Source organism: Cotesia glomerata, linkage group LG7 (genome assembly GCF_020080835.1).
Source record: "Cotesia glomerata isolate CgM1 linkage group LG7, MPM_Cglom_v2.3, whole genome shotgun sequence".
In the NCBI taxonomy this organism is placed as follows: Eukaryota; Metazoa; Arthropoda; class Insecta; order Hymenoptera; family Braconidae; genus Cotesia; species Cotesia glomerata.
Window position 1 is genome coordinate 22,177,236 of NC_058164.1, and position 24,326 is coordinate 22,201,561.

Here is a 24,326-nt window from a genome sequence, read left to right on the forward strand (position 1 = left end):
AGTTTCCTGACGATGAGAGTCATATATACAAATATTGTATTTTCAGAAGCTACTCGGAAAAAAAAACTGTAGCTGCTGCAGGTTTTGAGCCTGTGGATACTACATTCCACTTTCCTGTAGCTGCAACAAGGTTGAGCCTGTAGCAGCTACAGGCGTGGTCTTGTTGTACCTACAAGCCTACACGCAAAAAAAAAATTGGGGCTGCTACATGATACATTCTTGTGGCAGCCACTTGATACATTCCTGTGACAGCCACATGATTTTTTCATGGGGCTGCCACATGAAAATCATGTGGCTGCCACATGAAAATCATGTGGCTGCCACATGATTTTCATGTGACTGCCACATGATTTTCTTGTGGTAGCCACATCATTTTTTCATGTGGTTGCCACATGATTTTTTCATGTGGCTACTACATGATTTTCATGTGGCGGCTACATGATTTTCCTGTGGCAGTCATGATTTTTTCATGTGGCAGGCAATACTATAATAACAGTTAAAACAACAAAAATAATAATTATCATGATAATAATAATAATCTATATTATTAAGAGAATAAGAAAAATTTTATGGCCAGTATATTTTTATGATAAAATGGGTTTTTATCGTTAAATTTGGTACCATTAGAAAGGTCTTGACCCGGAGTTGTGCCTTTTCAAGGTTTCATATCATTCTCACTAATAGTCAATTTACTATGATAAGAATTAAGGCTGCATTCGAAAATGCTCTATCTCTAGATACATAATTAAGAAATGACCTTGCATCTGGTGAACTATTGCCATTTTTAAAGATATAAGCTCATCCCGACATTACACTCATCGAGACCTTTTATTTGAGTATCCACATCAACTTTTCATATATTTATATATATATTATATATACATGTATATATGAAAAATATATCAAAATGCATGTGGGTACTTAAATGAAAGCTCTTGATGAGTGTAACATCGGGGCGAGCTTATATCGTTAAAAATGTCAATAATTAAGTACTGACATTGCTATCTTGTCAACTAATGATATTTTTAAAGTTATAAGCTCTTCCCGAAGTTAAACTCATCAAGAGCTTTCATTTGAGTACCCACATGCATTTTGATATATTTTTTATAGATACGTATATATTAGGGTGGTTCATTTAATTTTTTGTAACAAAATTCCAAAATTAGCAAAAAATTTAATTTTTTTCATTGTCAACTTTATTCACGCCAACTTTGTATATTTTCGTGCAATTACAATTGAACGCGATATCTTATCAAAATTCTATAAATGGTATCTGAAAGCTTATTAAATAATTTGTGCACCTCATTATCAGTCTAGGTCAAAAATCACCTACTTTCTCAGACAGATTTAATGAAATTTTACTTTTGCATTCGTTTTGACGTCATTGTTGTTCAATCAGACAGAAATTTATTTTTTTTTTTTTCGTATGCAACCTTAGTAGTATTTTCATTATTCATCATGAAATCTACTTCCATTTCGGCTGCCGAATGGCCTTTTTTTAGACTGCGTGCGCATATGACAAGAAAAATATGCGCCGATATTTAAAAAAAAAATAAAAAATACTCTGTAAGAAATTACTTAATTATAATTTTTTTTTTTTTAATTAATTACAAAATTAATTTTTTTCTTAAAAAATGAATGAGCGTTATGAGGCGTGCACTTTTGGATTTTCCAAACTTTTTATTTTTTATGTGACGCTTGTGGAGTAACGGAAGGTTATATCACTCACCTTCTGACGATTCAACCTCCAGTCGCCAACTTTTTCACCGCCGGCAAAGTAGACATTTCAATTTGGACCACCTCACTGGATATTCATCGAAGCCGCGTCCATGTGACAAAAGTTATGGCAACAAGTGCACCGTGCATCGCCAATTTAGCGTTAGCATAAACAAATTATTCATTCAATGCCAATCTTAAAAGCGACTTCCAGAAGTTCTGACCTCCAGAAGACTGTTCCAGTGTCCGGAATAGAGGTCAGCCAATTAGCCTCCACCAGCTCCGAAAGCAAGTGCCTGAAAAATAAACACGTGAGTCATAACCTCCGTATGTCAATTGTTTTTTTTTTTTAAACTCATCATTTATATTAAAATTTAAACAATTGGTGTCAACAATCATTTTTTATTTTTATTAATTACAAATTTTGTTTTTTTATTACAATTCACGTTTAATTTAATTAATTAGTAGTTTTTATTGCAAGTTTTGAATTTTAATGCTTAGTATTGATCTCTCTAAGTTTTACCTCAGGAATAATTATTTTTATTTTTTTAGGACTCAAATGAGTACATTAAAGGACAATGTCCAGGATCCAGATTATGCTATCGCAGGACCGAGTCGTCAGCAGAAAACTTTTGAAGAAGCTGGTAATTTTTTAGATTCATTCTTTAACTTTTATGACACTGGAATTAATAGACAGCTGTGAATTTTTTGGATTTTTGTAACTACTTAATTATTATAAAAAAATTTTTATGAAAAAATTTTAAATCTAGAAATTAAAAAAAATACAAGTGCAATTTTTTTTTTGCAAAAAAATTGTCAGATGTCAGCAGATTTGAGTCTCAAAAATTTTTTTGTTTTTAAGAGAAAAATTCAGCATTAGATTATTTTTTTTTTTAATTTCAAGGGGTCATAAGTATTTAAATAAAAATAAAAAAAATTAATTTTTTTTATTTTATTTTTGTAAAGTAGATGTATTTAAGTATTTACACAAAAAATTAAATGTAAATCGGACAAGTATTTTAAAAGTTATACGGAATTCGTGAAGCTTAATCGGAGCGTGTTGAACTTCAATGTTGCTGAAGCCGAAAAACTTTAAACACTTTTTTCTCTAAAGTATTTTTTAAGTTAAAGAGCAAGATTTATTCAAGATGACTGGTAAAATAAGTCTCCAATTTTTACACAATTTTTTTAACTATGTTTTTCAGTAATTAATCTAAGAATTAATAATGCGAATAAAGATTTTTTCACGAAGAATTTAAGGCTTAAATTTTTATCAAAAATTGATTATTTTTTTATGAAGTTATTTTTTTTAAAAATATTTATTCATTTTTATAATTCTGACGATTCATCAATTAATAATATTTTATATTAAATGAACTTTTAAATTTCGATGATTAAGGAGCTAAAAAAATTATTATTTGTTTAAAAAAGGAACTTATTAATAAAGTTCAAAGTCATTTAATCAATTAAAAATTTTCTTCAAAAAAAATTACTTAAAAATCACTTTTTTTTTTATCTTCCAAGTGGGTAAAAAAAAAATTAAATAAAATATGTTTCTTGAATTTTTTTATCTATATTATTAACAGCCGAGACCAGTGATTGCAGTTTCAATCGGCTTAGCGAAACGAATGTAAATTTTGAAAAAACGTTTTTAGAGATAATAGATAATTTAATAAACTATTTCACCACAAATCGTTTTTTTTTTTAATTTCATTCGTTTCGTGAAACCAATCGAAACTGCAATTGCTCTGCTGTTGGGAGTGCGACAGAGATAGTTCCGTTGAACTCCGTGAGAGCAAAGCGAGAAAAAAATGGTCTCGCCTGTTAAGAGAATAAGAAAAATTTTGTCTCCAGGATAGTCTTATGATGAAATCGGTTTTTTTTAAATTGCAAAGCTGTTGACTTGAATTTATGCCTTTTTAAGGTTTCATATCATTTTCACCGATAGTCAATTTATTATAATAAGTATTTAAGCTGCATTCAAAAATGCTCTATCTCTAGATTCATAATTAAGAAGTGACCTTGTACTTAATATATAAAAAATGTCATGTACTTAAATGAAAAGTTTCGATGAATGTAACATCGAAATAAGTTTATATCTTAAAAAATGTCATTAATTGAGAAATGACATTGCACCTTGTCTACTGATGATATTTTTAAAGATATAAGCTCACCCCGACGTTACACTCATCGAGACCTTTCATTTGAGTACCCACATCAATTTTTCATATATTTAAATATATAATATATTTGTATATATGAAAAATATATCAAAATGCATGTGGGTACTCAAATGAAAGCTCTTGATGAGTGTAACATCGGGATGAGCTTATATCTTTAAGAACGTTAATAGTTCAGAAAGTATAGTGAATTTTAACAAAAGTTATTATTTAATAAAGCAAAATTTTATTTATTTATAGTTCACAAATCACGGCAGATATAGTGACTGTAAGGTTGCTAGTTGTTTTAAATTACCAAAAATAAAAAAATAGAAAATTCTCAAAGATGTTACTTATATTTTGCAATTAATTAAAAATTTATGATTTGTAAAGCGATGATCAAGTACCTCCAAAATTAAGCTACCCCCTAAAAATTAAATTAAAAGAATGATTATAATTTTATAAGCCAGCAATTAATAAATTAATTTATTATTTCAGCTCTCATTAATAAGATAAAACGAATCAACCCAATAATCGAGCGTGAGTTCGACAGATCAATTAACGAAAAAGAGAAAGAAATTTTGCTCATCAACGATCGACTGCACGAGGCGATCAGAACGCTCAGTTTGTTGCGGTACGCGATTATTTCCGAGTTCTATAACCGGAAAGAATGCCAGAGAGGTATAAATAGCGACTCAAAGCAGGCGAGAATCCACCCTGCGATTAAGCAAATCGTGGGAAAGGCTCCTAGGAACCTGAGAAACCGAGGAACCAATGGTTTGAGCACTAAAAGTGGTTCTGGAGCGTCGACGTCCAGCACTGAGCCGCCGAGCTCACAAAATGGCGTTCCGGGTCCTAGTCATCAAAATTCTCAGAACTTGGGTCAGAGTATTAATGGAATAGGCTCAAATCATCAAGTTCCAAGTGAAAATCATCAAACTATAAGTGCTAATTATCAGAATCATCAAGTTCCAAGTCAGAACTATCAAACTATAAGTGCAAATCATCAGAATCATCAAGGTCCAGGTCAGAATCATCAAACCTTGGGTGCTAATCATCAGAATCATCAAGTTTCAGGTCAGAATCATCAAGGTCCAAGTCAAAATCATCACATTTTAAGTGCTAATCATCAAAACTATCAAATTCCAAGTCAAAATCATCGAAATCATCAACATCCAGCATTTCATCAAAGATACCAACACCCTGGCTTAAATATCAAACCTTTCCAAGCCCCAAACTCATCAGCCACTAAAAATCTACCATCAAATCCTCTGAAGCGCAAGTACAACCAAGAACAGATCGAGAATCTTGCAAAAAAACTCTGCCCAAACACCGAACCAGAGTTCCAACGCGGTGATGGCTTCAGAGAAACCCGAGTGATCGTAATCGGCAACATCTCAACTCCCATTCCTCCAATGGACCGCAACGACGATAAATACACCCACAAATGGCAAGTGTACGTCCGGGAGAAGGACAACGACAAAATCTCAGAGTACATCTCTAAAGTAGTCTTTCAACTTCACCCTAGCTATAAGCCAAACGACGTCATAGAAGTAGATCGCGCTCCCTTCAACCTGGTTCGTCGTGGCTGGGGAAATTTTTCATTGAATGTGACGCTGATCTTCAAGAACAAGTCAAATCTTCCTAGGGCTTTCGTTCACAATCTCACCTTGGACCATGTTACCGAAACCATTTATGCATTGAAAATTTTCCCTATCAACTACTCGCCACCCAGTTACGAACCAGAAGAATCAAGCTCTGAAAATGAGATTGATATTAATGAAAACGGTGATGATACAGGTGGTGACAGTGATAATGAAACAGTGTTGACGTTGACGAGGAAGGAAGTTATGAGTAATATTTACTTGGAACATAGGTATGTTAATATTAATAGCATCGGAGAGTTCAATAAGACAATCAATCACGCGGGAATCAAGAGTATGAAGGATATTAATAACAGAAATAATTCCTCCAGGAGTCTGAAACCTGGCTCAGGAGCTCTAGGCAGTGTCATGAGCCAGGAAATCTCATCAATCGACAAAAGAAACCAGTCTAAATCTGTTAACGGTGATAAAACAAATCTATTATCATCGAAGGCGGTCTGTCAGCCGTTGGAGATAAAAATTCCTGATATTAATGAAACTATGGCGAGTGCCGTGAAGCAGGTGCTGGTGTTCAACGACAAGCAGATTCCTCTGAACTTCAACAAAGAAAAAAAGCAGAATATTAACGGTAACGGGGTCAGCATTCTCAAGAAGAATATTAATGGCAAAAATGGTATTACTATCAGCATAAATCCCACGAAAAGCGTTATGTTGAACGTTCCTGACACCGAACCGGCGCTTAAAATCGTCACGGGAAAGAGGATGAAGCTGGTGGAAAAGAAGAAAAAAAATATTAACTACGTTTTGAGGTTAAGAGATTCCTTAATGGAATTAAAGGAGAGAGATGTGGAAAAAATAGTCACTTTTTTGGCCAAACGGCTGCCTATAGTGACTCCAGAAGCTCAAGATATAGAATTCAAGAAGAGTTTTCCGTACGTTTGCCAGACTGTCGAGGAGTTCTTGGGGTTCAATGTCGGGAAGCAAAGATCTGTTGAGTGGTATCGCGCGAAAAAGATCAGGAACATGCTGAAATTTAAGGTTAGAGAGGAGGAAATTTGGACGACCAAGGAAATTCTGTTCTGGTGCAGGTTCCAGGGTTTCACGGTGATGAGGCCGCTGTTGAACTCAGTGAAAGGGGAAAGAGAGGAGGTTAACACTTGCACCGAGTCCAGGGAACTGGTCGAGTGGATCAGGAAAATGAAGTCGTCGGGAGAGGAGAAGGAGCAAGTCGATGTTATTGATATTGAAGGTGATGATGATGATGACGATGATGAGGAGTCAGGAGAGGTTGAAGAAAAGAAGGGAGAGTTTGTGAAGTTAGAGATGAACGAGGAGGAATCTAAGATGAACTTCTTTGTCAATGAAACTGCCCGACAGGTGGGGGTCACTTTGGTTGAGGAACAGATTGAAGAGGGGGTCAGAGATGCCGCTGCTAGTCGCGTTGTCGCTAAGGTAGGAATTAATTGTGTCATTTTTTAGATGTGCAGCTTTAGCGTTTTTTAAACGCAAAAAAAAATAGAAAATTAAATTAAAATCAACTTTTGGGAGCTTTTTGATAATTTTTTGATTTAAATATTTAAAAAAATTACAAAAAAAATTGAAATTACAAAAAAAAATTAAAAATTTTTTTTAAATTCATTAAAAATATTTAAGATATGGTACAACACTTATTTCTTTAATTTGTTCAATTTTTCATGAAAAAAAAATTTTTTTGTGGCTGAATGACGGTGAAGATTAAAATAATCTGTAATTAACCTGTCGTCACATGCGCTAAAAATGCTGATAGCATTACAAGGGTTGCGGGGAATCCCCGCAAAATTTTTTAATTCAACATTGTTGCCAAATTCATATTAAGGTAAAAGCCCCAATATATGATCATGTACCAGTATATGATCACTCCATGTATTTGTATATCTATATTCACAAATATAGGTATACAAATACATGGAGTGATCATATACTGGTACATGATCATATATTGGGGCTTTTACCTTAAGTTTTGCTAAAAATTGTTAATTTATTATTTACGAGTGGGGTCAACCCCATTTTGGGCCACAACTATGTGAAAAATTAACATTTTTTAATTTTTTTTTATTCTGCTTGTGTTCACGGCGCATTTATAAAAAAAAATGTCGTGAAAAGAAAAAATGAAGATTTTGATAGCTTTTTTGCCTTTAGAAGTTGGAAAAAAAATTGGCTTTCATGTTTTTGGATAAAATTTCTATTTTATCTTTTTTTGATGTTTTTGATATTTATTTTTTTGCAAAGTATGTACATAAAAAGCAAACAATTTAAAAAAAAATTGATCAATTAGATAAAAAAAAAATAAAATTTAATATGACCCAGCATGAGTTGACCCCACTTGTAAATAATTACCATATTATTTTATAAAATTAAAATTAACTATAAAAGATATTATTTTTTCGAGTTTCATTTAAAGTTGAAAAAATTTGTTCAGTTTCATCGAGATTTTAATTATTAAATAACAAAAATACTCAAATATTTACTATAAATCTTAAAACGCAAGTTTATTAATAAAAATTTTAGGTCTGAGAACATTTTTAGATAAATAATAAATTAATTCGATAAGAATTAGCAACAATGATTCTGATAGTTTTTTTAATATTTCAAATTCAAGTCAACATCTGGGGATTCCCTCAATAGCAAGAGTAACGAAAGATTAATTTAAAAAATTCACACTAGTCTCGTTTTTAATTTGAATTAAATGTTTAAGTTTGGTGTTAATAATTTGTAATTGATTATTTTCAGGCTGTTGAATGTCTGCTGGAAAACTTGCTGCGTTCTTCCTTATCAAAGGCCTGGGAGAGGAATAATTTAAAGTGTCCAGATGTAATTACAATAAACGATGTACGTAAAGCTATCCGCCAGCGAGAGGAATTCGACATTTTTACAAACTCCGGACTTGGAACCACGCAGTGATGATTCCAAATTAAATTGTTTTATATTTTTTCACGACTGCCAACTAATATAATCTTAATTCTAATATTTTGGGTCAGTTGGTCAGACATTGATCAATGTACCCGAAGACTGATTCACGTTATTTATTTACCAGCCGACACGAATTTTTTTAAATTTGTATTATTAAGAATTTAGTAATTTATAAGAAATTACTTAACTGTGTTTAATTTTATATATACGAATTTAAATATTTCAGTGTATTACGCTTTTTAAATACAAGACGAGCCGTTTTATATTTTGTACAAAAAAATGTTAATTTATGTAATAAATATTGACATATTTACGTAGCCTCTGATTTTTTTATTTCTAATTTTTAAAACACCAATTTTTTATTTTCAGACAATTTCTTACAAGATAAAAAATTTTGATTATACTGAAGTTCTTCCGAATAATTCAAAAAAAAAAAAAAATAAACAACTGAACTTAGTACTTGTCAAACAAGCTGCCATTAAGTGTCAGTTTTTAATAAAAACTTTATATATTTTCTATACAACCTACATACTCGTTTTTAACCACCCGAATTTAAGTAAAAAAAAAATATGACATTTGATGTTTTTTTTTAAAAAATTATCAATGACCAAAATCAGTTTCTCTACACCGATAATAATTACGAAACAAAGTTTGTATGTGTACTATGAAGTCTGAGTTTAATCACAAAAGCAAATGCGATATTACGTAATTTACAGGTACGTCAATAAAATTAAAATCAATGTTCAGTAATAAAATTAAAAAATCTAAAAAGTCAACTTTCTTTTAGCCTCTTGTGTGCGGCTTTCGTAATAAGAGGAGCGGAAGTTACAAAAAAACCCATATCAAAAGCCAAACGATCAGTCCTAACCTCAAAATTACACCCTATTCATTCTTACGACGACCTTACCGACAATGAAAGCAACCTGGCAAAGGGGAATCCCTGGTACTTTAACCCTAATAGCGACTCTAGACCTAAGATGGCGCCTCGCGTCAACGACTACCAGCCCGCGGACGAATCTCTGGCGAAAGCCAAACGGGACTACCAACTTTACCCACTGGCGAAAGAATTGTACATTCTGAGGAACCACCCAGCGTTCCGAGAGGTCAAAAATCGGGATGTTAGGCGCATGAGCCCAACATCGGCGATTTTGGGCTTCAAAGCTCATTTGCATCATGATGTTGGTGACATTGGAAGATCTTTTGTCCACAGGCCAACGAAGAAGGACCTGGAGAACGAGGAGTACCAGAATCCACTCCAGCTTCTAGACGATGCTGATGATCAGGACGTAAATCAGTTGCCTGTTCAGATGCTGGATGACGTTGATAAGGTAGACCGCGGACCAATTCGCAGACAATATTCAGATCTGGGCTACGACGAAGGCTACCTGGACAAGGACCAGATGGAACACTACCTAACTATGAATCGAAAGCCGTTAGTGTTCGATAAAAGCTTCCGAAGATACTTTAACTCTGATCAGCTTGATAATCTGGACTATTTAGATAAGTATTCCAAGGCGATGGATCGACTGGGACGCAACTCCCTGGTGTTGGATGATGCGGCGAATGGAGGTACATCAAGGGATGGAGTGGATAATGGTGAAGTTAGATCCAAGTCACTGGCGATGGCGATTGAGCCGCTGAATGGACAACTTCAGCAGCTGGTGGATTCGGTCCAGCAGATCAACGAGCAGCTGAGGGAGCAGGAAAAGCGAGAAGTTAAGGGCAAGGAATCCAGGAGGAAGCGGCAAGTTTCTGATGATGACTGCAAAGATTACATCAACGTTGAAGCGGATGTTAAACATCCGTTGGAGCAGACGGTGACTTGCACTTGCTACCGGGTTGAAGAAACTAGTCCAGGTGGTAGTACTAAATCTGTTCCTGGTGCTCCTTCTACAACGCAAGCTACTACGGGTATAGACGCGATTTTAGGAGGAATCAACTCGATATTGCCGAGTACTTTTAGCCCTGAGACATCTACCAGTTGTCCGGTGATACAAAATGTTCATGTTGAAGAAGTAATGGACGCTGGTGGAAGAACTAACTGTTCTTACAGATTCTTGAGAACTAATGATGTGAAATTGTTGGAAATGCTGTTACCGGTTGTAATGATTCAGAACGTGACGGCAGAGGGCATCATGGTGAAAGTTCCTAGTCGCAGAGAGAGGTTCGTCAGTCTGGAGGCTGGAAATATTGACGAGAGCCTCAAGAAATTGGGAAAGGAACGGCGTTGGGGTTTGAAATTAAAGAACCGGCTTAAGAACGCTGACAATAAGAGATGGAGCATCAGGCTGAATTTACCAGGTATTGAACAGCTTAAAAATTCGGTTAAAAGGAAGGCTGAGGAGAAACAGAGTGATGGAGAACTGTTGAATACGTACTTGGAGATGCTGGACAAGGAAGAGGAGCAAGAGATGGAGGATTATGAGGAAGGAAAGAAGGAAAAAAGGTCGCCGGAGGGTAAAAGCGAGAAGAAATTGAGTGGAAGTCAAAGTCAGGTGGTCAAAGTTGGAAGACGGCTGATGGCGGTGGAAGAAGATGAGGAGGAAGAAGATAAAGAAAAAGAAGAAAAGAAAAAGGAAAATAAGATTCCTATTGGTTTGGCTATTTTGAAAATCAGCGATGTAACGATTCCAGATCCTTTTGATCTATTGAAGAAGAGTGAGACTAACAAAAAGAATAAGACGGATAAAGCTAAAGGAAAGCTGTCGCCGTTTAAAATACTTGGGATTCATGAGCTTGCGAAAGTGGCGAAGGAGAAGATGAAGAACACTCCCAGTACGGAATTTCCGACTGTTACTATTGGAGATCCTATGGAGATGTTGGAGGAAGAGATGAAAAAAGAAAAGACGAAGGAAGAGAAGGGTGGTAAGGCTAAAAGTTCAGGATCGGGGAGTGTTATTGAGTATATTAAGAATAAGAAAATTTCTGGTCCTTTTGAGTTGGCTAAAGCCGCGAAAGCGAGAAAGGAAAAGGAGAAAGAGAAAGAAAAAGAAAAGGAGACGGAAAAGACGACATCAAAGAAACCGGAACGTAGTGTAAGGTACAAAAGATTCGGAAAGAAAGACCCATCAGATTATTATATGCTGGATCTGACCCAAACAGGAGACTCTGATTTAGGAGACTTCAACCTACCCGGTATGCCTGCAGTTTCTAACTACATTGAAGATGAGCCTTTGACGGAGTATTTGGCGTACACTCTGCCCGACTTTGACGTAAACAAAGAATCTGATCACTCTGACCTGAACTCTGAGCATACGACCCCGATGTTCATGGACGATCCTACCGTGTCTATGTTGACGATCTACTCTGATACAGTGTTAGCTCCAGAAACTAGTAAGCCACGGTTGAAAGCATCTATTTTGAGCCATGAGGCTGTTGAGACGGAAGATTCTAATTTGCTAAAAGTTACAGAGGGGATTCCAAGTATGAGGAAAACTAATCCTGCTGTTTTTGAAACAGAGACGTCCATTTTGCTGGAGTTGGAGATTGGACTCATGACTGGAGCTCCAACGAATCAGACTACGGTAGCAACTACTATGTCTAGTACTACTGATAGTACCATTAGTTCTATTACTGATGCAATCGTTGGGTTAACGAAAGAAAATGAGACTGCGGAATTCATTGAATGCATGTCAGTTACTGAATCTTCTACAGAATCAACGACAACTGAGTCAACTTTAGAGACTGAAACCAGCAAAGCAACAGAAACAGAAACTACGACTCCTGAAACAACTAACACAACCGAAACGACTAGCACAACTTTGATGACGACTTCGACTACCGTAGCAACAACAAAAAGTATATGCGAAATCTCTAAAGAAGACCTTATAAAACAGGGTGAAAAGCTGGAAAAACTCATCCAAGACATAGTTGATAAGGAAAGAAAGCTGGACTATGAAGAGGCCGACGCACGACAGCTTATGCGAACCTGGGAAGACCAAAGAGAACGATGTGGATTTCTCTGGGATCTCTTCTTTCCTAGACCACCTCCAAGACCTAGACCAACTAAACCTACCAAAAGACCACCTACGACTATTGGTAGGTTATGTACAATCACTACTCCAGTCGTACCAATTGAAGCTACTAAAAGTACTATCAGTAAAGCTGAAGAAGAAGAAGAGGTGACAACTGCTTCTGTTTCACAGCTGACTGAAAGAGAAACATCACCAACTGAAGGTCATACTTTGAAAACAGAGTCTCCAAGTTTTAGCACAGAGTTTGTTTCGTTAAGAACATCAACATTAGTCACTCAAAAAACGTCGGCCACTGAAAAATCGACAACAACGGAGCATTTTTTATCATCGATCACGAACAACGAAAGTTCTGCATCTGTAAAAGAATCACCAAGATCAACATTGCCAACTTCAACAAATACTCCTAGTTCGTCTTCATCACAGACGACGAGTGAAACTAGTGAAAATTTGACAGAGTCTACGTCAGAAATGGTTTTAACTTCAACTGCTCAATCATCAACAACAGGATCTACGGTGTCTCCAAGTTCCAGTGTCTCAACATCTATTCCGACAACTTTAACTGGTGAATCTTTTGTAACTTCTACAATCAGTGAACCTGCAGTAAGCTCAACAGAATTTTCTACGTCAGAAGAAATTGGTGGTAAAGAAAATTCTACTGTTTCTCCTCAATCTTCAGTAACAACGGAAGCATCTTCACTTGAATCGATTGGACTCTCGTCAACATCTCCGACTTATGAAACTACCAGCGCTACTGAATCTTCGACAGTTGTAGAATCTACATCAATTGCTGCAGAACAGTCGACGAAATCTTTAACCTATTCTTCAATGTCTACAACTGAGAGTGAAACTGAACCGTCGACCATGCAAGCTATATCAGCTGTTGATGAAATTGAAACGACAACTAGAGGCAAGACCAAAGGCAAAGGCGATTTCTTTTGGTTCCCGCATACAAATCTCGTTACTCAAGCTCCTCCACAACCTAAACATCTGATTAAAACTACAACTCTGGTATCTTCAACCGTTAACGCTGCTGAATCTTCAACACTGAAAACTAGTCAATCATCAGAAGAACAAGCTGAATCTTCAACACTGGAAACTAGTCAATCATCAGAAGAACAAGCTGAATCTTCAACACTGGAAACTAGTCAATCATCAGAAGAACAAGCTGAATCTTCAACACTGGAAACTAGTCAATCATCAGAAGAACAAGCTGAGACTTCAGAATTAACTTCTTCAACATTAAACGAAGCTTCTGGATCATTATTCAGGTTTCCAGAGACTAGCATAGTCACTGAAGTTTCTACAGACGCTGAGAGTTTAACTAAATCTATACCTGAGACTTTATCCTCTTTAAATGCTGAGTCTTCCACAATTGAAGTCAGCAAATCCTCAGAACAAACTGAAACCGCAGCATCTAGTTCTTCGAGCACATCAGAGAACGCTGCATCATCAGCAGTGACATCAGCGTCCTTGGAAACTAGTCAATCTTCCAAGAGTGTCGCAACATCTATATTATCTCCAAATTCTACTCAATCTTCAAAGTCAACTTCACAACAAATTACTTCTCCAATCGCTTCAACACCATCAGTAGCATCTATGTCATCTGTCAGTCTCACTGCTTCTATTGCAGCCTCCAATGGCACAATCCTACAAATGACTGGACCCCCCGGATCGTCAACAACTGGAATGGAAAGACCTGAAGGCATTTTAGGAGAAAAACTTGAAGAACTGGAAAAAGAAGTAAACGAACGCGAGAAAGAAGTTGGTGAACTTGAGAATCTACTAGAAAACCAAGAAGAAGAGTTTGAAGAGAAAACAGAAGAGTTGGAAGACTTGATAAAGGCATCGACTGAGAAGAAGTACACACTTCCAGGTGACCTTGAAAGCACCAGTACTTTATCTCCTGAAGGAATTCAGATTGAAAGTGAAGATTCTCGATACGTTTACGATCCTGAAGAAGAAGTTTGGCGTGAAAAGCTGGACATAGTGGATCCTGAATACAACCAGACTTCGATGGAGTATGAAGACTGCACGAGCACGACATTGAATTCCCAAGCTGCGGGTCAGGAGACTCGTAGGGAGCGGAAACTTCTGGCTATGCCTCCTAACTCTGTAACGGAGTCAAAAGATTCTGATCTTAAGGACAAAACGATCAAACTGACTGTTCCATCCTTCGTGCTCAAAGATAACGAATGGGTTAACCAAGACCAAGACCTAAATCTTGCTAAGCCAGTCATACCAAGGGACTTCATTCAAGGTTACACTCGAGTCTATCAGCAGTGGTACAAAGTTCCTCAGAAAAGCTTTACGCCGCGCAAGCATGTAACCAAGCAATCCTATCAAGAAATGAGTAAGATGATCGGTGATTTTGAAAATCGACGAAATCGTGAACCGGAAAGTGGATCAACTAAGCCGACTATTTCTGCTGACAAAAAATCAGATTACCGAAGGCAGAAACGGGATGATGATTACTACGGAGATTGTGATGAAGATGATTACAGTGATGATGATTATGAACCTGATCCAATCATTACTCAACGAGCGAAGAAGTCTAGGAAGCATGATTCTAGAGTAAATCTCAAGAAAGCAGAGATTGCCATGCTAGAAGACGAGAACGACGAATTGATCAAGAAGGAACAGTTGTTGAAGCAAATTCAAGAAGCATTGCAAATATCAAAGCATGAATTGCGTCGGGTGAAGTCTTCTATTCTAAGTAATGCAATGCGAAAACGGGCTAAGCGTGACATTGATTTAAACGGAACATCTAGTTCGTTTGTTACCGGGACTTTGAATAGTTCTCTTGTTACTGACAGTGATAGTACTTCTGATATTTTTGAGACTTCCAACTCTTCTTATGTTTTTGAGAGTTCCAATACTGGTGGTGTTTTTAAGACCTCCAATACTTTCAATATTTCTGGAACCGTTGGTACTTCCACAACTCCAATGCCATCACCAACAGGATTGAGCAGCTTCCCAGCAACTAAAACCAATGATACTGAAAACTACGTAACACGCAAGTCCAGTTATACTGTTCATGTGGTCCATCTAGTCTATGACGATGACTTAGAAGGTCACAGAGTGAAACTAGTGAGTCCAAGTCAAGAAGATTTGGTAATCGATGAAGGTCTAGTTAGTTCAGAAGAAACTATCCCGAGCACCACAGAATCAACTACTGACACCATTGAAGAATCGACGACTTCGTCAACTATGTGTCCACCTTGCGGACAAACTGCTTCAATGCCCTGGCCGACTGAAGCTCCTGATAGGTATCACATTGGAGGTACCCAGTCTTGGCATAAGGAAGTACCTGCTCCTTGTGTCCCGGTTAGAGTCGAGAAACGTAGATCCGAACTGCGTGATGGATTCGTGGATAATTTGAGAAAAAACTTGGAACGGCAGCTCGAAAAGTCAGTTCTATCGGGTAAGAACAGTTGGAAGTTTAAATTTGGGCCAAACAGTTCAGATAATCGTGACTTATTGAAGGAAACCATGAAAGAGTTCAATATTTCTAAGACCGAAACTTCTACGGAGTTTTCAGTAGATGCTCTGAAAAGATGCTTGGAAACTTCCAAGAATTATCGTGCTAACAAAAGTTACGAGTCCGGTAACGATAGTATCTCAATTCTGAAACTAGGTGGCCCAGAATTGGAAGAGTCGAATGAGTTGATGTCACCATCAGAGTTCTATTGCATCTACAAGTACGGTTTTTCACAAAATGGCGATTCTGTACCACGAAGACATCTTCTTGCGGTCAATCATGGGTCAGTAAAATCTAGATTTGCTGGCAAACCATTGAAGAAGACTTCGAAGCACCGGGTATCGAAAAAAGAAAACAAATACAAGTTGAAGAAATCGGTTGGCAAAAAGAAGAAATTGGGGAGCCAGAAATCTGCTAAGCGCAGCATCTTGGATAACATCAAGAAAGCCTTCAATCACATGATAGGCAACGATGCGACTTCTCCACCCGTACGAGTTGCCAAACAGTCCTTCAAACCAAAGCCATATCGGACAAAAGCTTATCACGTGTCTTCTAAATTATATGGACGGAAAAAAGGTAAGACCCAAAAACACAGGATTCTGTTTCGTAAATCCGTGGCCAAAAAGCCTAAGCGGAAGCATAAATACCATAAATTTTGGGTGAAAATTGATCCGAAGAACGTGAGACCTAGAGAAGTTAGAGAGTCGAAAGAACCGGAATTGCGTAAGAATAATCATGATCATCACAACAAGAAGAAAGTTCATGCAGGAGTACCCAGTGGTCTTGATAGCAGCAAGCTAGGAGTCTCTGAGAAGATTTTGATCTACGTGACTAGAATAAAGAACTCCGAGAACTGCAGTCACGCGGTCAAGTCAAAGAGACATCGTAAATCAGCCCTCAGTGACTTGGATTTCGAAGACTTGTACAAGGACAAGAATCTGAACCGTCTGATCTCCAGCTTCGCTGACCGAGTGGTGAAATCTATTGAAGGATCTTCCAGATCTCTTCGAGAATTGGATCCACGTTTGAGAGTAAAAGTTGTGAAAGGTTCATCTGCTTATATAGATCCTGAAGAATTTGATAGTTCAGATTCCGAGTTTACCATCGACATGTCGGATATGAACGCCGATTCTGACGCCAAGTACTTAAAGCGCTCGGGTAAGAATTTAATTTCACGATTAGTTGGAAAATCTGCCAGAAAAATGAATTTAGAGGATGACTTTGGCAAGAAACGCAAAAATTGGATCAGAGAAGTCAAGCGGAACGAAATCGTTCGAAAACTTAGGCATAGATTGCTGTCAGAGTTAGAAAAACGCATGAAGTCTGAAAAAATGAAAGACTTGAAGAAAAACGTAGAGTATGATAGCGCTAGTTTTGATGAGCCCGTTAGGAGGATCGACAAACTGGGAGAGAAGTTCAAAATAATGTACGCGATGCATAACAGTCCAAGGCAAGCTATCAAAAGCTTCAGACGCAAAAGAAATGACGCCAGTTCTTTGCTAGAAGGCGTTTACTTTGACAACCAGAAGGATAAAAAGCTAATGAAGGCGCTGATTGATCAGATTTTTGATGTCCAACGTGGAGTTAACACCACTCTGCAGATAATAAAACGACGGCTAGCTTCTCCATCAGATTTTGATTCCATGCGTGATCGAAGGCTGGCAAAAAAATCTGCCAAGAAAGTTAAGAAAAAAGCTCCGAAGAAGAAAGCTAAAAAGAGCGTTGGTCATAAGAAGAAGTTAAAGTCTAAATATGACGCAGGTCATATGGAGGAATTGAGAAATGATATAGAGCAGATTCTGAAGGAGGACACCAAAAGAAAGAAAAGAAACCTAGAAAGGTTTAAAAAACGAAAGATTCTTTCTGTGGCGTATGACTACGACGAAGATGATCATTTTGATAACACGGAAGAGACTGAAGTCAAGATTAGGAATGTCAAAATAAAGTTCAAGGATAAACAGCCCAAAGAGGTTAGGAAAGAACGGAGTAACAAACAGAACATCAAGCAGAGGCTTCGTAGGAGAAATTTTCAAGCTAACAATGATGTCGATTGCTTGAATTGCATCTGTGACCTTGAAGCTAGCATTCTGACCTTCAAGAGCATGGTCTCCGAGAGACACAACCTGCTGGACAGAATCGCGAGTTTCAAGTGCAAGAAGTTTATAGACGTGGGAGACAAACTAGAGCTTGCGCCATCTAGGGTCATCGAGGAGATTTATCCTGCGCAGAAGAGCCTCGCGCAGGCCAAGGGGCTCAAGTACATCCAGCTGACGGATTTGGAGAAAGTTCTGCAGGCTGGAGAAGGCGTAGGCCGCGGTTAGTAAATTCTGAGGTTAACTTAAGGTTTGTTGGCTTATTTTCTTGTTTCAGACCACGAGATTCTGTCTTTCCCGGGCGTAGATTTAGTGATTCCTTGCAACAGAGAGGGTGGGTTCAACTGGATGCTCAGTATCAGCAAACCTAACTACACTTGGACTCGACAAGATGACATTCCTGTCTCTGGTGAGTTGTTCAGCTTCTTTGGTTCTGTTCCTTAGTAATTTTTAACTATTTTAGGGACGGTTCATAAGAACGGAAACCTGGAACTCAATAGTCTGAGTATCCAAGATGCAGGAAACTACTCTTGTACTCTAACCTACGTGGATCCAGACAACGAAGAAGTAGTCAAGCACATCTACGAACATGGCATTCAAGTAGTCACGCTTCCGCGCTACTCTTTGCGCGGAGGTAATCGCTACCGGGTTGGTAACTGTGATGAAGAAGCTTTAGAGATTCTAGCGACTTATTTGCCCCAGAAGTTTAATGGAATTCTATGCAAGCGCCATCTTTGTGACACATTTATCTTCGCTCCGCAGTGTAATGACCACGAAGCTACGATCAAAGTCCTGGTTACTCTTTCTTCTTTGTCCAAGACTGTGCCGTTTTTGTCCAAGTGTGGTCTCAGGTGCCACAAAGCTATCCAAGACAAACTGATTTTGTTGCTGAGCCAGAATCTCAGCACCATCTTGACTAAAAACAGTGAGTAGTATTTCACAGTTGCCAAGTTTTTGCATTTGTTCCAGACAGTCTTTGTTGGAGTTTTAACGACAGTTGTTTTTAGATTGTCCCAAGGGGGACGTCAAATATTGGAGCCCATTTCCAGAGCAAGATTCCAGAGAAAGAAAGACCATCATGAAGTTTTTGCCCGCGGCGCTGGCGTCGGGCTTCTGGTTGGCTGCCCTGCAGGTTATGGGCTTAGTTCTATTAACTGTGGTAACTTTTGAAATTTATCTTTAAGAAATCACTTCTTCTTGATGAAAAATTGATCATTGTTAATTATTGCTTTTAGTTCCTTGCTCACCAGGGTTTCACAGCCAAGATTTATCACCGCAATGTCAGAGGTGTCCAGTAGGATCCTATCAACCTAATTTAGGATCTAGAGTTTGTAGGTTATGCACTAACCCGTTTATTGATGGCTGTTATGATATGGTGATCATTTATTTGATTTACGCGGATGATTTTTTGTTTTTTTAAGATTTTTATGAACGAAATTTATTTTTAGCTATGGACTTCGCCAATAACTCTGGGTACTTTTTCTGTAGTTATGATTATTTTGGTTATCGGGCTGATTCTTTGCATAACAATATCCTGCGTACGGAAAGACAAAGACAGGGACAAATGTTTGATAATTAACAACGAATCACGGAAGCCGTTAATTAGTTCTCGGAATAACGAAGATCGTGCTTGGAGGAAAAAAGTTGATTACAAAAATGAGAAAAGTGAACGACCTTTTGTTTATGGTGTTGATGTAAGTTTTTTTTTTAAAGAAGAAAATTTCATGACAAAAAAATTTTTTAACTCAATTTTCATTCTATAAAAAGCTGATTTTTCAATTATACAATTTTATTTTAACAAGAAAAAAAGATCTTTTAGAAATTTCAAAAATTATAGCTAAATTTTTTTAAAATCAAAAAATAATCAGCTGTCTCCTGATTTCAATATTAAAAAATTTTATCACAATGATTTCAAAAGACATTTTATAATTTTTATCTAATTAATTATGAATAAAAACTTTAAAAGAAAAATTCCACTCATAGAAATTTTAAAAAACTATTAGTGCAATTTTTTAAAAATAATTATTTATAACGAATTTATTTCTTAACAAAAATTAAAAATTTTTTAAGTATCGGATAATTTTAGTATCATCAAACTTTAACAAGGTTTTACCAAAACTTCTATAATTTTAAATTTCAAAAACTTACTTGTAATTTTTGAGTACTCTTTTCATAAATTCGATAATTTGAAGTTCGAATAAAAATTAAAATAGCTTCGTTGATTATTTTTTAAAACGAACTTATCCAAAATGTCTACTAAAGAACGCCAAATTTGTTGTCAACCGACCTCAGTTTCTGAACTGAGTTTTTTTAATTTATAAACGACGAATTTTTTTAATTTATTACTTTAACGATTGATAAGTACCTATAGAACGAATTTATATAATTACTTTAATTAAATAATGCGATATTTACGTACAAAATGGAAAAATTATGAAGAAAAATTTTCCGCGTGACGGTTTTGACTTCATGCGGCCATATTAAAGTCACTAGCGCGCAGGTTTTTTTAAGCGCGCATTTAACTTCATTTTGAAAAATTTATATCATAAATATTAAAATAGAAATTTTTTTTATTTATTAATTAAATTATTATTTTTATTGAAATAAAATTTTAAAATTATTTCTTGATTTTAAAATCGCTTTATATTTTTTATTTTAAAAATATTAAATTTAATAATAAAGCTAAATTTATTTTTTTTGAATAATTTGTATTTTATAATTTCAGGTAATTCCAAATAGAAAAAAAACTAAAATTGAAGCAAAAAGAAGAGAAACTTTAACTTGCGCTGATTCTGATAGTATCGATTGTCTTGAGTGTAAAAAATTAAATTCACAAAATTGTACGTTCTTTAATAACAAATTATTTAATATTTTATTGATAATTTATAATTACATATTAATGGATTTTTGTTTACAGATGGCTCAAAAAAAAATCCTAGACCTCCAGTACCGTACCCAGATTTTGATAAATAAAAAAAAAAAAAAAAAGATACAAAAATAAAACAAAAACAATGAATTACTGGTTTAGATTAAATGATTAAGGATTCAATACTTCTAAGCTATAATTTACTTATCCTAAGGAATTTTATTTTACGAGTATTAATGTATTATTATGATTACTTAATAAATATACAATAATTTATACATAGTTATGTTTATAAGAGATGAAGATTTTATTGCTAGAATTTTTAATACATTTAAATGGTTTGAATTATTTTTTTAAATTTCAATTAACTACTCCAGCAAATATTATCTGAAACATAAATAAGTATTTGTTAATTATCTTTAATAACAATCTGATAAGTATAATTAAGAAATATAGTAATTGATTGATATTAGAAAAAAATTTTTATTTGAGATCAGAAATAAAATTCAATTTTTTATAAGGATATTAATTTTACTATTTTATGTAATTTTAGAGCATTTTACTGTTTCATATTTTTTTATTCATTTAATAAATAAACAGAAAATTTATTGAAAAATAAATCATGAAAATTTTAACTTGTTTTTCAAAATTTTCAACGCTGTTTATGATAATATTTATGTTGACTTCATTTTTATGGAAAAGATATCAATAAATATTTTTTTTTGTTTTTTTCAATAGAATTAAATAATAATTAAAAGATATCAAATAATAGTTATAAAAAAAATGAAGGACATAAATTTAAAAAATTTTAGGTACTTATAAAAAAATAATTAAAAAAATTTTCAACTTTTTTTTTGAATCATTGAATTTTTAGACATCCAAGTCTTTACTGATGCTAATAGTAATTTTTTTACTGGATATAACCATTAATCATTTATAATTATTGGTAAATAGTACTAGAAAAAAAAAATGGCAACTTACAAATTTACTTCAACATTTGATGACGGACTATAATGAATGGTAAGGCTAATCCGCTGCCAAAGAAGATGATGAAATAAGCTGTAAGCTTGAATCTGTTGTGGATACTGAACGGCAAGTTCTGGGAAAGTTATTACATAACTAATAAATAACAATCAGTGAATGTAACGAATATGATGCAATTAATATAACAAATCATTAAAAAAATATTGAATGGAAAAAATTTTCAAGTTAACACTTTGGATATTAATTTATAAAAATAAATTATTTAATTAAGAATTAAAATTAAAAATAGTATGTATTTTTAAAGGGGGAACACCACTGTGACGATCGAAAAAAGAGGTGATTTTCGGGAATCTTTTTGACAAGGAAAATAAAGGGATTTGAAGATCGGATTTTTTTTATTTTATTAAGGGTACATTAAAGATTATTAACCTAATTTTTTATTAAAAAATATTTAATTATTACAAAGTTATTAACAATTTCGTAGAGCACTAGAAAAAATTTTCCCCTCCACGGTCGGTTCGATAACTCAAAAACGGATCATCTGAAAATAAAAACCCAAATTGCTTTTTAATCAGTGAGGATGTAGTTATCGTCGCACGTATGGAATTAAAAAAATTTTCATTTTAAAGATTTTTTTAGCCGGGTTAAAACAAAAAAAAAAACAGCAAAAATAGTTAGAAAATTTCCAATCAGTCGCCATTTTTTTTTAAATTAAAATTTTCAAAATTTCGTACGTGCGACGATAACTACATCCCTACTGATTAAAAAGCAATTTGAGTTTTCATTTTCAGACGATCCGTTTTTAAGTTAACGAACCGACCATGGAGGGGGAAATTTTTTCTAGTGCTCTACGAAATTGTTAATAACTTTGTAATAATTAAATATTATTAAATAAAAATTAAGGGTAATAATCTTTAATGTGCCTTTAATAAAATAAAAAAATCGATCCCTAAATTTTTTATTTTCCTTGTTAAAAAAAATTCTCGAAAATCACCTCTTTTTTTCGATTATCACAGTGGTGTTTCCACTCAATAATTTTAACTAGAGAAAATTTTTGTATAAATTTTATCAGGTATTTGCAATTAAAAAATTCTAAAGTAAAAAATTTTTATAACCTGAAACAGAAATTTTGTTATTTTCATATTTTTTTACACAAATAATTTGTTTGTAAACGGGACATTAATTTTTAAAAATCTGATCTTAATTTTTGTAATTTCTATAGTTTGAAATTTCATTCTCTCTGCTATGATAAGGAAAAATATTTTTTTTTAATTTAGACTTTTAATTTTTTTTTAAATTTCTTTATGTATAATTTATGTTGAAATTTATTTGCTAAAATTTTTTCTTATTAATTTAATTGATGAAAAAATCTAAAAAATCATTTGGTGTTAGTTAATTTCAGTAAAATAATAAAAAAATTAAATATTGCACAATTGAAAATTTAAAAAAATATGATAGGCCTATAAATTTGCAAGCTTCAAATAACTTATCGACATTCTAATTAGCAAATTTTCTAACTCCATTTTAGAAAATCTTCCATTTGTATGAAAAAACAATTAATTAAAAATTTATTATCACTTCAAAAAACCATTTAATATTTAATAGAGGTATAATATTTTAGTTTGAATCATTCAAATAATTTACAATTGGACTACTGTTACATTGAAGTATTAAAAAATCACCCTCTACAAAATAAGAAGTTAACCAATTGCTAATTAGACCGTCGATATAAAGTATCAGCATTATCAAAAATAAAAAAACAACCTAAAAAATAATAAGTATACAAATAATACTAAAGTTAGCCGACGTTTTTGACTTTTTGATTTTTTTAATTTATTAAATTAGAAATGAAAAATTTTTTTTTTTAAATTGCACTTATAGTTTTTCAAGTTTTTTACAAATGAAAATTTTTTTTGTCATAATTTTTTCAATAAAAAAAAATTCTAAAAATTTTTAGATGTCGGCTAACTTAATTTAAGAAAATTAAAAGTATAAGTGCAATTTTTTAAAAATAATATTTAATTCTAATTTAATAATTAAAAATAACTCCAAAAATTAACAATGTCGGCTAACTTTACTATTATCTTAATTTTCATAGTATATAATTATAATTATAAAAATAAAATATTTCAACAATAAAAAGTTATGCAATTACGTACAGCGCCTGGGTAACCTCCAGGATCGCCATGGCCAGAGCGACGGATAGCACTTGTGGTAAAATTTCTGATCTGTTTGGCAATCAACTGTCTGGCAATCATCTTGAAATTATCTAAAAATATAAAAAATAATTAAATTAACGTAAAAAATGATCAACTATGACAAATATTCTTTATTTCACTCACAATAATTCAACACCTGTAAATTTACTACGTCTTTGCTATCAATAAGCTAAGCTCTGCATTGAAAATTACAGCACATGCGCGAGAATCGTGGAAGAAGTGGGCAGTTGAATAAAAGTAGAACTTGTGTCGCCATCTTGTGAAACTTCGCGTCAGTTGTCAGT

General features: G+C 34.4%; 4 protein-coding genes across 7 annotated transcripts in view; 2 read left to right on the top strand and 2 right to left on the bottom strand.

Annotated features, from left to right (window-relative positions):
* LOC123268674 overlaps positions 1-1,808 on the bottom strand; it is a 35,888-nt gene extending 34,080 nt beyond the window's left edge. Inside the window, exon 1 of the mRNA XM_044733983.1 lies at positions 1,730-1,808. The gene's annotated coding sequence lies outside the window, so the exon portion shown is untranslated. The remainder of the gene's footprint in view (positions 1-1,729) is intronic.
* Positions 1,809-1,912: 104 nt separating this feature from the next.
* On the top strand, positions 1,913-8,741 carry LOC123268658 (YEATS domain-containing protein 2). Of its 4 annotated transcripts, none has more exons than XM_044733946.1 (5): positions 1,913-2,027; positions 2,269-2,360; positions 4,374-4,982; positions 5,013-6,931; positions 8,249-8,741. In XM_044733946.1, the coding sequence occupies exons 2-5, from the start codon at positions 2,276-2,278 to the stop codon at positions 8,417-8,419; spliced, it is 2,784 nt and encodes a 927-aa protein (XP_044589881.1). In that variant the 5' UTR covers positions 1,913-2,027; positions 2,269-2,275; the 3' UTR covers positions 8,420-8,741. The 4 variants fall into 4 exon arrangements, with proteins under 4 accessions (XP_044589881.1, XP_044589882.1, XP_044589883.1 ...); XM_044733947.1 differs by having other exon boundaries at positions 4,374-4,967; positions 5,019-6,931; XM_044733948.1 differs by having other exon boundaries at positions 4,374-4,901; positions 5,025-6,931.
* Positions 8,742-9,092: 351 nt separating this feature from the next.
* LOC123269756 lies at positions 9,093-21,112 on the top strand. Its single transcript, XM_044735591.1, has 9 exons — positions 9,093-9,133; positions 9,216-18,196; positions 18,251-18,382; positions 18,437-18,898; positions 18,971-19,132; positions 19,209-19,348; positions 19,422-19,667; positions 20,699-20,813; positions 20,891-21,112. Exons 1-9 carry the CDS (start codon positions 9,093-9,095, stop codon positions 20,944-20,946), a joined length of 10,335 nt encoding a protein of 3,444 aa, XP_044591526.1. The 3' UTR covers positions 20,947-21,112.
* Positions 21,113-21,122: 10 nt separating this feature from the next.
* LOC123269873 (cytochrome c oxidase subunit 7C, mitochondrial-like) lies at positions 21,123-24,306 on the bottom strand. Its single transcript, XM_044735768.1, has 4 exons — positions 24,166-24,306; positions 23,983-24,092; positions 21,821-21,938; positions 21,123-21,226 (listed from the first exon to the last, which is right to left on the bottom strand). Exons 2-3 carry the CDS (start codon positions 24,079-24,081, stop codon positions 21,825-21,827), a joined length of 213 nt encoding a protein of 70 aa, XP_044591703.1. The 5' UTR covers positions 24,082-24,092; positions 24,166-24,306; the 3' UTR covers positions 21,123-21,226; positions 21,821-21,824.
* Positions 24,307-24,326: the final 20 nt, after the last annotated feature.

Coding starts and splice junctions, on each gene's coding strand:
- LOC123269756 (XM_044735591.1), top strand. CDS start 9,093: ATGAAGTCTGAGTTTAATCACAAAAGCAAATGCGATATTAC. Junction 18,899..18,970: donor CACCATCTTGACTAAAAACA/GTGAGTAGTATT, acceptor TTTTAACGACAG/TTGTTTTTAGATTGTCCCAA. Junction 20,814..20,890: donor AAAATTAAATTCACAAAATT/GTACGTTCTTTA, acceptor TTTTGTTTACAG/ATGGCTCAAAAAAAAATCCT.
- LOC123269873 (XM_044735768.1), bottom strand. CDS start 24,081: ATGATTGCCAGACAGTTGATTGCCAAACAGATCAGAAATTTTACCACA. Junction 21,939..23,982: donor CTGGAGGTTACCCAGGCGCT/GTACGTAATTGC, acceptor TAACTTTCCCAG/AACTTGCCGTTCAGTATCCA.
- LOC123268658 (XM_044733945.1), top strand. CDS start 2,276: ATGAGTACATTAAAGGACAATGTCCAGGATCCAGATTATGCTATCGCA. Junction 2,361..4,373: donor GAAAACTTTTGAAGAAGCTG/GTAATTTTTTAG, acceptor TTATTATTTCAG/CTCTCATTAATAAGATAAAA. Junction 6,932..8,248: donor CTAGTCGCGTTGTCGCTAAG/GTAGGAATTAAT, acceptor GATTATTTTCAG/GCTGTTGAATGTCTGCTGGA.